Source organism: Cornus florida, unplaced genomic scaffold (assembly GCF_030987335.1).
Source record: "Cornus florida cultivar Cherokee Brave unplaced genomic scaffold, ASM3098733v1 CherokeeBrave_3.0.0_Hap2_Chr03, whole genome shotgun sequence".
NCBI lineage: Eukaryota > Viridiplantae > Streptophyta > Magnoliopsida > Cornales > Cornaceae > Cornus > Cornus florida.
The window spans coordinates 5609906-5628586 of NW_026775573.1; the positions used below are offsets into that span (position 1 = coordinate 5609906).

Here is an 18681-nt window from a genome sequence, read left to right on the forward strand (position 1 = left end):
GCAAAGATGATGATGATTTTTGCATTTTGTAGAATTGCATTAAACAAAAGTGTATGTATAATAGGAATTGCAATGTCCGTTTTACTTTAGCTCTTTATTTTTTAAAGGCAACACGATCGATAACTTAATATAATTATTGGTGGCTGATAACTATCCTATACAGAACTAACATAATGCTAATATTATGCTAATAAAGTACCACAATGTAATCTAAATACATAATCTTTTTATAGTAAAATGCTTCCTAACTTGAGTTGTTGACCAGTTGTGTTGAAATCAGAGGAGGGGCACTTTTATTCCTAATTTCCAAGCAAGCAAACTAACTTGATTTCATAGCATTATTTAATGTCACGTTATAGTTTCCAGATTGTTTGGGATTATATATATATACACACACACACATAAGTATATAATTATTATCTCATCTATTTATTTGTTTTGGTAAATCAAAACCAATTTTGAATAATTGGGGCTTGAAGTGCTGTCTCCTCCCAAATAATAATTATAATAAATGACCAAATAAAAAAAATGGGAAAACAAATTCATTTTGCATTAAAAGGAGGATGGATTGTTATGAATTTTGAGTGCTAGAACATTTCGGTCCTCTCAATTCATATATTTCGCGAACAATATTGATTCTTTGTACTAAAAGCGACTTCATTTCACATTACTAGTAAATACACATATTTGGTGTTTGCCATGGAGATGTTATATGCTCAGATAATTTGCTTGGAATGATTATTGTATTCGATATTTAGGAGAAATTGTTTTTGAGGCGTAGCCCTTCTATGCTGCTACATAGTTTTTCTTTTGGGTTGATTTTACTTAATGAATTATTATTTGGAGTCTTGTTTATATTATTGGGAGTCTTTATCATTTATTGGAGATTTGGGGTATCAATGGATTTATTCAAGAGTGAAGGGAGTATGTTTGAGTTTATTCAAGTTTATTTGGGACAATGAATATACTTTGGATTTGTATTTGCGATGATTTTTGGTAATTTTATTCGAATGGTTTCCGAATCCTGTTTTGTCGTATCCCCTATTTTGGGTCCTGACAAATTGAACCAATGGTCAGAGGAGTTACGGCACACTGTACAGCACAATTTCAAAGCTAGATGGTTATATGATTGTATTGCAATAACTTTTAGTGCGTGATTCGTGGAAGATGGATTAATGACCTCCCTACATTTTTCTTGCTGAAAATTTTATATTTGAGAGGTTTGAGACAGTTGAGTGTCCATTTTGAAACTTTAAATTTTATATTAGGTTTGAGAATAATTCAAAGCATAATTACATACTGAAAGTGGGATGAATTTTGATAGATTATTAATTGAAATTGTCCATCTTTGCTCTTCAATAATCTTGTCTGATAATGTGGGGCCTTCGTTTGATCTAATGTTTATTATGTTTTGACATGCCAAAGTTCCTTAGATTATCTTCTTTTATGGTAGCAATACTTCTCTGATTTCCTCCTTAGCCTCAAATTCTAATTTTTAGATATTCAGGATTGCAATATCTGGCTCACTGGTTTCCTGTAAAAGATGACAAAATTATCTTTAATCATTTCGTGTCCTTTATGAACTTGCATCGTCTTCCTTGCACGAAATGGTGATTGGACTAACCACATCAGAAAGTCCAATATTGTGTTTGAAAATGTTGAAACAATTCTGTTGGATAAAACAAGGGCTTGGGTTCAAAGGGTTTTGGTTTTGAATTTGGATTTTGGTTCAAATCTCATTTTAAAGTCATTTAGACAAAATGAGAAATCCCAAGGCCAAGGCCAATGCAAGACAATGGTGTCAATGTTCACTGGGATTAGATTGATATCTTAAAAGAAACTGCAGCAACTCGTTTTTGCTTGAAACTGGGTGAACATGTTGGATTTATCAGAACTTATTTCTCAAATAAATGGGTTTATGTCAATGACAGGTGCTTGGAAGGACATGTAATGAATGGAATTCCGCTGCATTAGATTGATAGTCGTTTTGTTGCCTAGTACATCATATCAATAGCTCTGCATACTGGCTCTCCCCTGCAATGACTTCCATATTTTTTATAGACTCACCTTCTTCACATCATCAGTTTCTCCAATCTTCACTATCTCTTTTTTATTTTTTATTTTATAATTATTTTTATAATTTTATAACAGTATGTTTGATAATTTGTGTTGTTCAAAGATCATCTTCGTAGAAGCTGGATAGACAGATATTGCTATACGTGTTGTTGAGAGGTTGCTCTCTCTCAACAAGTTATGAAATGTAGAAATGCAGCATTGAGGTGAATTCATTCATGTTTTAGAACTACAAGCAGTTTTAAGCTTAAAGACATTTTATTTATTTTTATCTTAGTGTTCTTATTTGTATGGATTCCGAAATTTGGGAAGACTTTGCAGTAAGAACTCTAGAACCAGGACCATAGGACAACTAAAATTTGTTACTTTCTGTTTTTTTGTGTTTTTTTACAACTTTCATCCCTTGAAAATACATTATCTCGACAAAATGGAGGGTTACCTTTGGAAATTAAAACCCCAGACTCTGGATGAGAAATATACCCCCCTATGGTTTTTAAGCATTTGCTTTGTAAGAATAAAGTGCGACTTTTTTCTTTTTGATTTTCCTTTGTACCCTTTCTCTCTTTCTATATACTTTTCTTGGGGAGTGAACAATTTTTTTGAAATATTCTTCAAAGGAATCCACGATCTTTGGTTAATTAGGAATGAATGGCTGGTATGGTTCTCTGATTTTGAAGAGTGTCACATGCTGCAAGAATGTTGGTTTCATTTCTAAGCTAAAAGCGAAGAAAAAAGATGATGCTTTGATGGTCCCTTCTTCTATAATGCATCAAATCCTTAGTTGAACAAACAAAAGCTGGACTCAGATGTGGACCAAAGCATTACTACGTTTTTAGTTTTTACCCTTTTCTTCCCTTTTTGATTAGTTGGGGGCTGTGCCTTTGAGTTGGAATGATAATGTCTTTGTTAGGGAGATTCTTTCCTGATGTGGTTGGTTCATGTCTATACTGTCCCGAGAAGCTGGTTTGGAAATCAAAATCCTCTCGAGTACTTTTTTTTTTTAACAACTTCACCACATTTACTTTGAAATTTAAAAGTACAAATGTTGTCATTTTGATAAGTAGGTGATGTGGTGCTTTTGTGCGCCGTTGGATTCACAATGCGGGACCCATAACGGAGCAGATTTAAATCCATTTCCTGATGTGAGTTGGAAGTTGGTTCATGTCTATACTGTCCCGAGAAGCTGGTTTGGGAATCAAAATCCTCTCAAGTACTTTTTGTTTTTTTACTGTTGTACAACTGCACTACATTTACTTTGAAATTTCAAAATACAAACGTTGTCGTTCTGATAAGTGGGTGATGTGGAGCTTTTGTGCACCGTCGGATTCACAATGCGGGACCCATAACGGAGAAGATTTTAAGTCCATTGGCTTGGTGGTTGGAATCTGGTTCACATGCTGCAGTGGTGTCACACCACATAGCTTTACACCAGAAATGGTAATGGAATAAGATTGACGCAATGAAAATAATCTCTCCACTCCAGTGGTGTCACACCACATAGCAGTACACCAGGAATGGTAGTGAAGACAGTGTCTCAAGTGATACTCTTAAATTAGTAGTACTGATTGATGGCAGCTTTTGTGCATAGAAATATCGTTATTTGATTGATCTAAGTTCATGCAAATTTTTTTTTTACTGCCTTGACACTGTCCTATCATCTCTAAATTGGAGTTCATCATTTATTGACGGATTTTTCGGGATTTTTCTTTCTTATAATTGGAAGAAAAAGTATGCTGTTCTATATCTCCAGATATGTAGTAACTTTTGTTTGCATTGTATTATTTGGTCTACATACCGGAATTGATAACATTCGAGAATATTTAGAACAACAGAAGAACCAAGCAGATTTCAGAAAAAAAAAATTGGGAATGCATTTCTAATCTGAGAAAAAAAGCATGGTATAGTCCTTTGTTGAAACAACAAAACTTTTGCCTGAGTTGTGGATTGCTGTGAATGAATTGAACTGTAAAAGATTAAGTATAGATCCAAAGACATTAGTGATGATTGATAAATAGTTCTGCATTTAACAATCATGTTGTTTAGTACCTAAACTGACTGTCTAACCACCCTTGGTGTGGTTTGTTTCTTGGCTTTTATCAGTCATGTTCTTTTTAGATATTGCATGATATTATGTCTAATGATTTTATTTTTCTTGATTTATACACTTTAGAATATAAAAAGTTATCATATCAACTCTGATGATGTTTTTCCTTTGTCTGTAATGCAGAATTTCTGGAGCATTATTGCCATGTCACGTCCATACAATGTAACCACCAAAGCCACCATATATATATATATATATATATATATTGAAAGGTAAAGACACCCATATATTGCTTATCACTCACTTTTTAGTTTTACCATCCTATTTCAGATACTTGTTTCAGGGCTTAATGGGTGGGTTGAAATTGAAATTAAATCCGTACTCGAGCGGCATAAAACCGGGTCAGGTGTAACAAGTTGCCAATTTTTTTTTATAAAGAACCCTTTTCATAGCTAAGATCTGGGAAATCCCTATACAGCCATTTGAGTTTGGGTCAACTTAGATCCGACCCTTTTTGTATGGGTTGACCCGTTGAAACCTGAACTTTTTTTCCCTCCTCATTCAAGTCTTAATGCCTTTAAAACATATTATTGACTAATAGTTAAGTAAAAAACCAATAAATTGTTCTAAATCTTGGTTAAACTTCATTACAGATTGTGGTACAATGTGTACGACAGATCTTTTGTCAAATCTGTGTGTTGCAAAAGCACGTGAGAGGCATGCCCTATCCTACCAAGAAGGAACCAAAAAGAAAAAAAAAATAAAAAAAAATAAAAATTGTAGTTTAGTCCTAGCTAAGTTTCCAAATGGATGAGTACCTGTATGAATGTATGTGTGTATGCAGTTTCACATGAAAGGAAAAATCCATCTTTTGCTAGCTGTTTGGCAAATATAACATGGTGGGACCAGTACAGCACCAAAAAATGAGTCATCCTATGGTCTTGTGTGGAGAAAAATTGGTCCCTTTCTAATTGTAGTCTCTTTCTATTGTGTTCTCTCTTTTCTTCCCTTTTTTCTTATCCTTTTGCATCACCCTTTTATTCCTTTCTGTTCACAATCTGACCAAAATGCCATTGGATTACTAGATGTGCAAGAGCAATGTGCCATCATGGTCTACATTGCAATGCCCTGCTGAATAGATACCCTAATTGAGGTGGGACTTTTAGAAATACAGAATGCATGTATATATGGATCTATTTATTTTCGTATTAAGAATATCTGTAATTATGAGTAAACGCATATACACTCGTTATACTGTTCACGGTAAGGTTCGAATACACAACATCATCTTTGTAAAGGAGAGATCATACCATCTTGACTAACGACCGTTGATTTCTGTGCAGGGTTATTGTATGATGCAAGTAGAAAAGTTTGGACTATCAAATTTGAGGTGCGAGTTTGATTTAAAGTACTACTTTGTGCACATAATAACAAGGTATGTATTGGTTTTACCACCCTCAACACTTGTTGGTGGTGAGACCTACACTATACAACATTTGCTGTTAATATGAGTAAAAAATATGGGTTTTTGTTGGCCTATTTTTCTTTCATCATGCAAAATAACAAAAGTTAGGAGAAGAGATTGGATTGGGCCCATTGAAAAAGTAGCAGCTATGGATGATTGAAAATTTAATGCTTACAAGTGGATCAATTTGAGGTGGGCCAAGAACAAGAGGCCCTTTTTTTTTTAGCCTTTTTAGGAGAAATATATTTCCATCATTTTCTGCATATTGCAGCGTAATCTCTGCCCCAGCGTCAATATCAACAATGCTAGGGTCCGGACTTTTGTCAATATTAACAATGTTAGGGGTTCCGGACACCCGACACCAACTATGAGAGAGAAGGAAGGTGTATGGCCTCATAGGCAGATTTTTTTTTTTTCATCGGTAAGAAACCCACACACTCATTTGTCCGTAAAGAGACTAAAACATTCATCATCCCTTGAAAGGTAGAAGAGATACCATTACGCTACACAACCACTGGTCTCCATTGGCATTTGATATGCAGATATATGTATGAAAAAATTAAGTGTGCTTTCAAGTGAGCTCGTAAATTTAACCCTCTGATCAGTTGTTTTTAAGTGAGCTCGTGCATTTAACCGTTTGATCAGTTGTTGGAATGTGATATTATCTATCCAACGGCTAAAGATGCAAATTCCTTGCGACTGATAGAGGCTAAAGATGTAAATTCCTGGTGGCTGATAGAGTCTCTGTCTGCCCCCATATGCACACACAAACACACTTTTTAAGCACTGTTTGGATGGTAAAGTAAACCCCCAAATCAAGGGAAATAAATAATCTTTGCAGCTTTAAATGACTATTGTTTACTGGTTAGGGTCAAGATCATGGTTGGTTTATATGTCCACTGGCTTTCTGCTCCTTAAAAACAATACTGGAATTGGAATATGAAAAAGAGAAATGCATATATAAAAATTACAGTATTATTATTTTGTACTTTGTGGTTATATAATAATGTATTCTATGATAAAGGATGGAAATATTTCTACACTGACACAGTGCCTACACACCTCTATCTAGGTTCTGTGTGGTCAGGTTGCACTATTTGGGCAAATTACTAGATTATCTTATATGTAAATATGTGTTGTTGATAATTTGTCATTCTCTCACTGTTTGATTGTTTATTTTAAGGAAACAAGAAGACTAAAAAAAGAGAAGAGAAAAGAATGGGAAAGAAAATATGGGTATTTTTTTTTTTAACACAGGAATTGACTGTTAAGAAAGGGAAGTAGTATTAGAATGATAGCTTATTGGGTAGTCCAATAATTTTGAATGATTTTATGTAACGGGGTGGTGGATCTCACCACTAATATGAGACACTTTACTAACTCACATCAAATCAATCAGAAATTTTGTCAGGATTGACCGGAGTACTTCAAATCACCCAACTGTTGAGATGAATTTTTTTTAATGACTTTCTCGTTATTGATTGATTTTAAATTTTTTTTTTCTTTTTATTAAACAAATGAAATTGTGAAAAATGGGAGACTTAAATTTTTTTATAGTTTTTTTCATTCTCCTGCCTAACTCCGCGAAGCAAATGTAAGATTAGATTATATTTAATTGGGACATCATTTTCAGTGTTATTATCATCAACATCTTCCTCAAGTTGTCACTTTCCGGCAAGGCTGAAAAAAATGGTTTAGGTGTGCTATTTCATAATCTTGATTGAACGCATGGTGTCTTCATTTCGTCAAAGTCTCTTCATTGACACTGATTGACGTCTCGTTGAAATTTCAAAATTGCTTGTATTATTGGCAACGTAAATTAGATAAACTAGAGTTTTGAGTTTTAGCATATATTTATTTAAATATACGTACTTACAATATTGATTTTCACAGCGCTACACTCAACCTCTTATTTAAAGACTATACTATAAAAACTAATAGGTATGGATTGTTTTAAAAGTTGTTGATTTGTTTAGATTTTAGTTAACTTGACTTCACAGATACTTAGTATTACAAGAGTATATTAAAATTTTATTAAGCTCGATCATATTTGATATGTTTTAATTGGTGGGAGTGTTGGTTATTTTAAAAAGAATTGGATTATTTATACCCATAAAGTGACAGAAGACATGTGGGGTTAAATGACCAATTTATTATGTAAATGGAATGGAAAAAGGCCATTTTTATTTAATATATACGGAGTGTATATATATATATATAGATTTAATATGACATAAATAATAGAAGGAAAGTGGAAGGGAAAAAGATGTGCATGTGAGGTGGGTGTGGTTGGATCCTTTGAGACTGGGAGGGAAAGGTGGAGGGAAAAACCCTTTCAACATTTTCTCTTCCACTTTCATTCTTTTCTTACTTTCTTTCCTTCAAAAGTAACCAACCCTTTATTAAGTGCACAACAAAATCAAAGCAATAGAAATACCATCGATTGTACATAACACAATCCAGTGTGTACCTCACTAAACCGCTTTCTATGGTTAGTTTATTGGCACAAGTGAGTAACTAATTGTGCATTCATTAAACCCAAACACCTTTTTGACCAAATGCTAGGAATATGCCCTCCTTTGAGGTAAAAGGCAAAGTGAAAGATATATACACATATATGTATGAATGTAATATATATATATATATATATATATAGTTTAAATGAAGTCCATATCCTGATCATTAAAGTCGAAATAAAGTAATATATGATTAAGTTTGAGATTTAATTTAAGATATATTTGTGATTGTAAGATGATTGCGAATATATTTACGTATTTAATTGAAATAGTTTTAAATATGTAAAAATATTATACATATATAATATTAATTAAAAATATATATTTTTTAAAAAACTAATATACCCTACCAAAAAGGAAAGAAAAAACAGGTATGAGCCCATGTTACTTGAAGTATTGGACTCGCTAATATCACTGTGGGCCCATGCAATTTTGTCGAGATGGATCATTATCTTCCCACACCCCTACCCTCCTCCATCTCACAAATTCACACCCAACGAACCAGACTAAAAACAAAAACAAAAAGCACCCAATAAAGTGTTTAATTTACTATATATATCATTTTAAAATTTAAACTAGAATAATTACAAAAAAAAAAAAAAAAAAAAAATCAACAGTAAAATAGATACTGTATTATTTTTAGCTTAATTAATTCTTATACATAGTAAGTGAGCGAGTAGAGTGAAGATTTGAGTCAACACCGATGGAACATCAACAGTACAGAGAGCGACTATAAGCTCAGCCCTCTCTCTCCTTTTCCTCCTCTCTCTTTCTCTCTCTAAACCGCTTAAACAGGGCGCCAGCAGCAGAAAAACGCGCCACCATCACCACCGACCTTATTTATCATTTTCTCTCTAAAAATACGCCGGCATGGGCTGCGCGGCGTCGAAGCTGGACAACGAGGACACGGTGAGGCGGTGCAAGGAGCGGCGCCGTCTAATGAAGGAGGCCGTCTACGCGCGCCACCACCTCGCCGCCGCCCACTCCGACTACTGCCGCTCCCTCCGCGTAACCGGCACCGCCCTCTCCGTGTTCGCCGCCGGCGAACCCCTCTCCGTCTCTGACCAGACCCCCGCCGTCCTCCTCCGCACCCCCTCCTCCCTCTCCCGCTCCTCCACCATCAACCCCCCTCCGCCGCGAGTCCCCTCTCCCTCCCCCTCCCTCCGCCATCCACCACCACCACCTCCTCTCTTCTCTCCGTCGCCGTCCCCGTCCCCGTCCCCCACCATCCATAGCTCCAAACTCCCTCACATCCTATCCGCCTCCAATCTCCCGACCTCTCGCCGCCGGAAACCAGTGAAACTCCCACACATTCTCTCCGAATCGAGCCCTTCTTCGTCTCCACAGAGCCACAACCCCTACAGATCGAATAATTATACAGAAAACTTTACATACAACGCAAATTCAACATTCTCTGCCACTCCTTCTCAAACCTCATCGGTCTGGAACTGGGAAGAATTCTACCCTCCGTCACCACCCGATTCCGAGTTCTTCCAACAACGGAACAACATTGACAACGACAAGGCCTCGAACTACAGCTACCAAAATCAACCCAAACACCACCACATCGACGACGACAAGGTCTCGAATTTCAGCTACCAAAATCAACCCAAACACCACCACATCGACGACGACAAGGTCTCGAATTTTAGCTACCAAAATCAACCCAAACACCACCACATCGACGACGACAAGGTCTCGAATTTCAGCTACCAAAATCAACCTAAACACCACCACATCGACGACGACAAGGCCTCGAATTTCAACTACCAAAATCAACACAAACACCACATGGACGATGACAAGGTCTCGAACTACAGCTACCGAACTCAACACAAACACCACCACATCGACGCAGATGATGAAGTTGAAGAGACGGATAGAGAAGAGGTTCAGTGCAGCGAATGGGACGACCACTACAGCACGACTAGCTCCTCCGACGAAGAGGAGGACAAGGAGTCCAGATCCGAGATCGGGACACGGTCGAATTTCGGATCCTCCGTGCACAACGAATCGAAGGCGGTGCCGCCACCGGCGTCAAAATATTCGACGATGAGCAAATCGGATAAATCTGACGACGCCGGATCTTCGGTGAGCTGGAACGCCGGTAACGGCGGGATTTCCGACATGAAGATTGTGGTGAGGCACCGAGATCTGGCGGAGATTGTAGCCGCGATCAAAGAGAACTTCGATAATGCTGCTTCGGCCGGCGAAAAGGTCTCGGAGATGCTCGAGGCCAGCCGAGCTCAGCTCGATCGTAGTTTCAGACAATTGAAGAGTGAGTTTTTAGGGCTTTTCGAATCAAAATTGATTATAATTTTTTCAATTTTTACACTCAATTTTACTTTCTCTGATTGAAATTAATTCAACATTTTGATAAACTTCATGAATTAGGTCAACATTTTGTGATTGTTAGGGTTTTGATTTTGTGTTTTTGTTTGAATGTTGCAGAGACTGTGTATCATTCGAGTGGAGTGTTGAGTAACTTGAGCTCGAGCTGGACTTCCAAACCGCCATTGGCCGTTAAGTACCGGTTCGAACCCGGTCCAATGGATGAACCGGGCGGTTCGAAGAGTCTCTGTTCCACTTTGGAACGGCTCTTGGCTTGGGAGAAAAAACTCTATCAAGAAGTAAAGGTACTTATCGATTCTAATCTCTCTTAATTAATTAAAATTATCATCTTAATGTATTCCAATTTCCTTGAAATAATTATTAAAAATTATAAGTTTGTTACCAAAAGTTGATTTTAAGATAAAGTTTTCATTTATTATATTATTAAATTCAAACTTTAGGACAAAAGATTAGGCAAAAAGGACAGATGTGCCCCCCACGGTTAATAGCGTTGGTCCACCGCAATATTTGACAATGACATAAAGGACCTTTTTCGGTGGACTTTGTTTTTGTTTTTTCTTTTTTAGTTGGACAAAAGTACCCCTCGAATGGTGGAAAATTCAGTTGCCTAAAAATGACATTTTGTCACTCTGGCTATTTTATTGATTTGGATAGTTACCATTGTCCATTGTCCTAGCAAGAGTATATTTTTAACTGTGTTTATAGGTGGGTTATTTGGTTTGGTGGTGTGTTGAATGACTGAAATGCCCCTAATAACTGTTAGTCTGACAATGGAAACCACCTGTACTGATCTTTTTTACCTTGTTAAGATTGGAACATGCAGGTGGGTTACCACTTGCCCAGTATTTGCCTGCCCAACTCAGTCAATTTTTGTATGATGCTTCCCCTCACCAGACAATTTTTTACTGGTATTTCTAAACCCCTTTTGTGGTTAATGTGGCAGGTGTGTACTTGCTTGTAACCATTAGATGCTCCATTTTTGGTGTAATGTTTGGGATTATATTGGTACCAATAAACCTGGCAGTCCTCTCATACATTTTGGTGAAAATTTCAATAACTTCATAAAGGTGCTAATTTTTTGTCATCTCCAATTGCCGAAAACTTCAGCATTTTCTAAGTTGAGTATAATAGGCCAGATCCTATAAGACCTTTAGTTGATGGAGTTGATCATTTAAAAACGTTGGACCAAGGGGATTAGAGATTATTCTATATTTTATACCCTTCATCCAAAGCCCACCAATATATATATGTATGTATCTATATGCATCTGAGTTTTTATTTGTTACTGTTATTTATGTTTATGACAAGCAGATTAGTAAAACAAGGTTGCTTTGCAAATTTAGGAGCAAAACATAAAAGGGTCATATGCTTTGCAATTCACTTTTTGCGGGCACTGGAAACCTTTTCTTCATGGTTATGCTTTCCATAGCTATAATAAAGTGAAAATATTTTGTAACAGTGCAACTTTTGAATGAAGTACTATTATGGTACCAACTGGTAATAATGGAGCTTCCTGTAATTGAAAATGAGTTTGTGCTGTTGCAGTTGACTTTGTATTGAGTGTTGGTTTGTGGTTGATGAATGTTAATGTGGGCATTGAATTGATAATAATTGTAGGTTCGAGAAGGTGTGAAAATTGAGCATGAAAAGAAGCTGTCAACCCTGCAGAGTCAGGAGTACAGAGGGGACGAGCAAGCAAAGTTGGACAAGACAAAGACCTCAATACAGAGTCTGCAGTCATTAATTTTGGTCACATCTCAGGCTGTCTCTACCACCTCCTCCGCCATCAGTGGTCTAAGAGATGCTGAACTTGTCCCGCAGCTTGTAGAACTTTGCCATGGGTAAGTGATTTCTTGTTTCATTTATCTGAAACTGGAGAACTTGTTGCGTGCACCCAGTTTATGATAACAAATTGTACTAGAATGAATTCATTGCAGAAATTCGATGGTGTGTAGTCATGTCTATCAAATATTTCTACCACACAGTATCTCAAAAACTGTTGATCTCTAGGCAACTCCAAAAACTTTTCCCCAGCCATAGTTTTTATTTCAATTAGAACCAGGTTTTTTTGGCCAAAAACAATTAGCTCATTTGATATATTATCAATATTAATTCTTGAATTCTTCCCGAATTTGATAGAGTAATCAGAAATCTGCTTTCCCAAAATGATTGAAATTGATTCTGATGTTCCTGGATTCCGTATATTTTTTTTTAATTGAACAAATTTCTAATTTCAAGGGCAAGTTTCTCTTGCCCGAGTTCAAATTCAATCTTGCTTCAATATTTTTGAGCTCATGTCTTGAGGTTTAAAACCACCTCAGTGACATGCTTTTAGGAAGTTACTTAAATATTTCCGGGCATGTTCATCCTCTGCATCAAAGATAGGTATTAGTGAAATTTATTATATTTCCTTTACATATGATTAGTGTTATTAGAGATATTAGAACTAAGCATGGGGCATAATCTGTGAACATTTAGTTGCAAGCTTCATATTCTCTAATGTGAAACATGCTAGCATAGATCATAGGCTGGTTCCAGTGGTTAGGTGAAAAATTATGATGCTCTGTTCTGTATGTTACATGCATGTTGCTTTGTGCTTCTGTAATTAGAAATGCCTGTTGTCCTCATCTTCTGGCTGTCTCTTCAAAACAGGCTGGGCCCCCAACCTGATCGTTCTTTTCTACTTTGTTCAATGAACTTCTTTGGTGCCTATTGACCTTAAGTTATGAAGAAAGCTATTGGTTGTTGGAGAGTTAGGTACATTTGCTTTAACTGTAGTAGGACCCACCATTATGCTGTTCTTGCTGGATGTGGTTCTTAGTAAGAGCAATATTGTCATACACATAATTGTTATTAATAGTGCCAGTGCCAGCAGAGCATGATTGAGGATGTCCAAAAAAAAATAACAGTTTGGCCGCTCATTAATGAATGGGCCTTTCTTACCCATATTGAAGTTGGCTGGCTGATGGGTTACAAAATTAAAATCTACTAGTCCAACTCATTGCATAACTTATGGTCAATAAGTCACCAAAGAAGTTCATCGAACAAGGTCAAAAAGAACGATCAGGTTGGGGCCCCAGCCTGTTTTGAAGAGGCCGCCAGTAGATGAGGACAACAAGCATTTCTAATTACAGAAGCACAAAGCAACTTGCATGGAACATAGAGAACAGAACATCATATTTTGTCACCTAACTACTGGAACCAGCGAGCATTTTTACATTAGAGAAGATGAAGCTTTCAACTAAATGTTCACAGATTATACCCCACACTTAGTTATGATCTCTCTAATTCCACTAATCATATGTAAATAAATTTCACTAATACTTCTTTCTGATGCAGAGGATGAACATGTCTGGAAGTAATGTTATACGCATAATTGTTATTAATAGTGCCAGGGCCAGCAGCATGATTGAGGATGTCCAACAAAAATAAGAGTTTGGCTGCTTGTTAATGAATAGGCCTTTCTTAACCATACTGAAGTTGGCTGACTGATGCTGCAAGTCCAACTCATTGGTCAAGAGACTCTGCACAGTAAATCTGACTTGAACCCTCACCCTCCCGTATGATGGGGATGAGAAGATACCACTTGAGCTAAAGGGTCGATAAGTACAGCCTGAACTTTAGGCCTTTTTGTTTTTAGGGTTTTATTTTCGAAAGAACATATTGGTGATATGACTGTAGATAAATTAGATTTATTGAACACAAATTGTGCAGCCAAAAAGCTCACAAATTTTGTTGATGGTGCTAATATTTTAGGTCAGATAAGCAGTCCCTTAACAAGCCTTCTACAATGCTCATGTCCAATTGGACCAAGTAGTTTGTCTTGAAAAATGAATCCCCTTGGTAGAAATCCTTGTGTTTTTCATGACAAGAATCCTGTTGCACAATTTCATAGTAGAGCTGCCATCTTTTAATCAGATTAGCAAATAAAATATTCTTACATTCAGATGATGCAAATTTTTTCATAACAATTCTCTTAATATTATAAGTGTGCTTTTATTGATCAATGGATGATGAGGGTAGCATGCAACTTGAAATTCAAGCCAAGTTTGTATTGATGAAAATGCATGCAGATTCATGTACATGTGGAGATCAATGAACCAGTTCCATGAAGTCCAGTACCACATTGTGCAGCAAGTGCGGGGCCTAGTCAACCGATCATCCAATAGTGAATCAACAACCGATCTGCATCGGCAAGCAACACGTGACCTTGAGGCAGCCGTCTCTGCCTGGCACTCCAGTTTCTGCCGCACAATAAAGTTCCAACGGGACTTCATCCAGTCACTCCATGGTTGGTTCAAGCTCACCTTTATACCTGTCAACAATGAACCTTCCATTGGCAACAAGGAACCTTCCGAGGTATATGCCTTCTGTGATGAGTGGAAGCTTGCCCTTGACCGTCTCCCTGACACAGTTGCTTCCGAAGCCATCAAGAGTTTCATCAATGTTGTCCATTCAATAACTCTGAAACAAACAGAGGAGCTCAAGATTAAAAAGCGAACTGAATCTGCATCAAAAGAGCTTGAGAAAAAATCCTCATCTCTTCGGAACATAGAAAAGAAGTATTACCACTCATACTCTATGGTTGGTATTAGCCTTCCTGATACTGGACCTGATAATGGGCATGCATTGGATGCAAGGGACCCCCTTGCTGAGAAAAAGTCCGAGCTCGCAGCTAGCCGAAGGCGAGTGGAAGATGAGATGCTGAGGCACTCCAAGGCGGTAGAAGTAACGAGAGCAATGACACTGAATAACATTCAGACAGGCTTGCCGGGAGTTTTTCAGGCTATGACCAGTTTTTCTGCCTTAATTATGGAGGCCCTCGAGGTAGTATGCACCCGTTCCTATGCTATTAAGTAGATAAACACAAGTGTATTTCTAATACTTATATTATTTTTCTTTTTGGGTTTTGAGGTCAGTTGGAATTAGTAAGGGCTGGGATTTTTGACTGGTGGGCTCCCTTTTTTCTTTTTTCTTTTGTTTTTTTTAATTTGTTTTTGGGTATGTAGATAATATGGAATTTTGTGATTTTTATCATCCTTTTTCTTGGTTGGAAGAGGGGAATGAAATGTCAGTGTACATGAAATTTGCTTGCATTGTTGTATCAGAGGTTCACTTTTGAGCAGATGAATAAATGTATGGCTTTCTGCTTTTCTTCTGAGCTGTAATTGCTTTCTCTTCATCAGCTTCTCCTTCTAATTGTATACTATTGGTTTTTTTTTTTTTAATAGAATTCTGAATTCTTTAGATAAAATAATTTCCATGAGCTCAAATTAACCAGCAGATATAATTTATGGCTCACCTTGTGTGGGGTGATTTTGAACTGCATTGCCTTTGTCATAGTTCAACTAACTTGGAATCAATATGGTTGAAGGTTCAACAACCCAACCTTAATTCTACCTTAAAAATAAAAAGGCTAGTCTAGGGCACGAGACTTCTGTCATTACGGATCTATGGACATATCTTTATTTTCAAGTTTGGAGAGGTAATTTTTCATTGACCTCCATATTACAGTGGAGTAATTTTACTGAACGCAACCTTACCATAGTGTTATTTCACCGTCAGAAAGTTATCTATAATTACTCATCTTTATGGTGGTTGGTGGTTGAGGACTTGAGGTCATGAGTTCGAAACGAAAAATAGTCTCTTGTAATGTACTGATGAAGAGATAAGATCGTGTATTTATGACCCTCTCTAGATACTGCATTGACGAAACTCTGTGCACTATACTAATCCTTTCTAATACCGCTATTCATGTTTTCCAAAGCATTTTTAGTTAAAAGATAGAAAATAACATAGAGAACAGTTGTTATTTTATATTTTCTCTTATAAAAAACAGAACATCAAATTAAATTAGCCAAAGTCATCACACCAGTAGTTTTTTGTTAATCTGAAAACAGCCCATTGCTTATTTTATATTTTCTCTTATAAAAAACAGAACATCAAATTAAATTACCCAAAGGTCATCACACCAGTATTTTTTTGTTAATCTGACACAACCATTTTGGTTAATATGGTCAGACTGTCAGATCACTTTCAGTTTTAAAACTGTGGCCCATAGACCTCGCCTACAAAACAGGAGTCTGCACAACATTGCAAAGATACGAGTCATATGACCATAGGTTCTTATTTCTTTTTTAATTAAAATTTGACCTAAGAATTTAATTTTAATTTATGAGTTAAACAGAAGTTAATTTTTTAACACTTTACCCTAATCTTGGATCTGAAGCCTTTATGTTCATTTGTCTTCTAGCTTGCAGTTAAAAAAATTATAAACTACAAGGTAAAGTGCAAAAAACCCCTCAACTATGTCTAAATTTGCAAATAACCCCCCTAACTATGTTTTGTGCATAAAACCCCCTAAACTATTACATTTAGTTACAAAATGCCCCATTGTCTTACCTATTTTTCATTAAATGACCATAATACCATTTTTATTGAATTACACTTGATATATTTTTCTTGTTAAAATAAATTATGAAAAAAAATTCATACTAATTTGATGAAATATTCTCCATTAAATTTGCATAAGTTTGCCTTTAATTTTTTTAATTAAATATTTAAATAAAAATCTTAAATAGAAAATTTTGAAACAATTTAAATAATTTCCTAATTTTCATGAATATATTGCATTAAAAAGAAGATATATTTCTTTTTACGTAATTTATTAATTTTTCATGAATATTGTTTGAAAAAGAAGATATTTTTTTATACTAAATTTTTTTAAAGTGAGTATAATAAGTTAATCATTTTAGAAAATGATGGCTATAAATTTATTTATTTTTTTCCATTTTTATAATCAATTGATACTAATTATAAAATTAAGGTAAATGGTATAATTAATATTCAAATAAGAGAAAATATAATAAAAAATAATTTAATAAGAAATGACAAATTTAATAACAAAGGGTAAAATAGTCTTTTGCAATGGCTTTGTTCTTAATTGCAACAAATCAATAGTTTAGAGGGGCAATCTTTAGTTCAGGGGCGTTAGTTTCAAAAAGCCAATAGTTTAGGGAGGTTTTTTGCACTTTACCCTAAACTAAACTTACTTGTATCTAATTTAAAAATGACTTCATTTGTTACGGGAATTTGTACGTGAGAACTCATATTTGTGTTTGAGAACAATTAATTTGTGCAAATAAAATCTCGGGTTAATTTCGTACTTAATTTTTCGGTGTATCAAGGACTAATGATAAAAATAATGAAACTATTTCTCTCGTCCTTTTTGTTTTATTCCCATATGTATTTTTAAAATTTCTTAAATTATTTTTCCGAATTCAGTGAATACCCTAAAATATATACTTGGATGGAATTTGGCTTTGGTCAGGTCATTATATCATGTTTTTTATTATAAAAATTAATAAGGGTGTGTCTGGGGCTTCAATGGGGACTGTTTACAACCAATTAGAATAAAACCTCGTTTTTGATACTTCACAAGGCAACAGGATCAAGTCACCTTGTCTAAGGGATGGGCGGTTGCCCGTTTACCCAAAGGTTGTTAGGTAGTGTTGCATACCTATCCATTTATACCCAATTACTTTCTCATTTGGATCCGATATGGGACAAATGACTCTTATTACATTCTCCCTTACCCAAACCGCAACGCCCTCGTTACGGCTCAGACAACCCTACCTACCCGAGCCACAAACCCCGGACGTCCTCCCGCTCGGGCGCTTGGTCTGACACCGGATCAAGGATTGGATTTGACTTTGATACCAACTGTAACGGGTGAATGCTTGTCCAATTACTTAAAAACTTAAATTTTTGGATGATACTACATATTAATTCATTTACCCTCATTTATTTTTTTATTCGAATTCGATAGGAAAAAAAATGACCATTTTTACACCTTGCCACCGGCTGGGCTAAAACAATTGAATTAGTTAATGTCATCATACCATGTTGATTGCTTTAAAAAATGATTATATTTGATAGATGATGATAAGAATGGGATGGTTGATGAGTTGTTGTCATGACAAGACCTAAAAAGGCCATGTGGGATTCAGACTTTGAGATAAATCACAGAATGGTGATTGATTCGTTCAAGTAGATAAATATTTGATGATAGATAGGGAATGGACAATTTAATTGTATGATGAGTAAATTGTTATCTTATGACAAAGCCATAAAAGTGTACATGACATGATACAAAAAAAAACAAAGAAAAAAAGGTGGAATGTGCTCATGCATGCAGCAGTAAATGAAGAAAGTTGAATTGAGTGGAACAG

At 35.9% G+C, this 18681-nt stretch overlaps 1 protein-coding gene across 1 annotated transcript; it reads left to right on the forward strand.

Annotated features, from left to right (window-relative positions):
- Nucleotides 1-8769: 8769 nt before the first annotated feature.
- On the forward strand, nt 8770-15611 carry LOC132299179 (nitrate regulatory gene2 protein-like). Its single transcript, XM_059795660.1, has 4 exons — nt 8770-10376; nt 10550-10734; nt 12068-12291; nt 14524-15611. The coding sequence occupies exons 1-4, from the start codon at nt 8969-8971 to the stop codon at nt 15308-15310; spliced, it is 2604 nt and encodes an 867-aa protein (XP_059651643.1). The 5' UTR covers nt 8770-8968; the 3' UTR covers nt 15311-15611.
- Nucleotides 15612-18681: the final 3070 nt, after the last annotated feature.

Bases quoted from the DNA above. Each gene is read 5' to 3' on its own strand.
- LOC132299179 (XM_059795660.1), top strand. From the start codon at position 8,969: ATGGGCTGCGCGGCGTCGAAGCTGGACAACGAGGACACGGTGAGGCGG. The intron at 10,377-10,549 runs GTGAGTTTTTAG...TGAATGTTGCAG, and splicing joins TAGTTTCAGACAATTGAAGA to AGACTGTGTATCATTCGAGT. The intron at 10,735-12,067 runs GTACTTATCGAT...TAATAATTGTAG, and splicing joins AACTCTATCAAGAAGTAAAG to GTTCGAGAAGGTGTGAAAAT.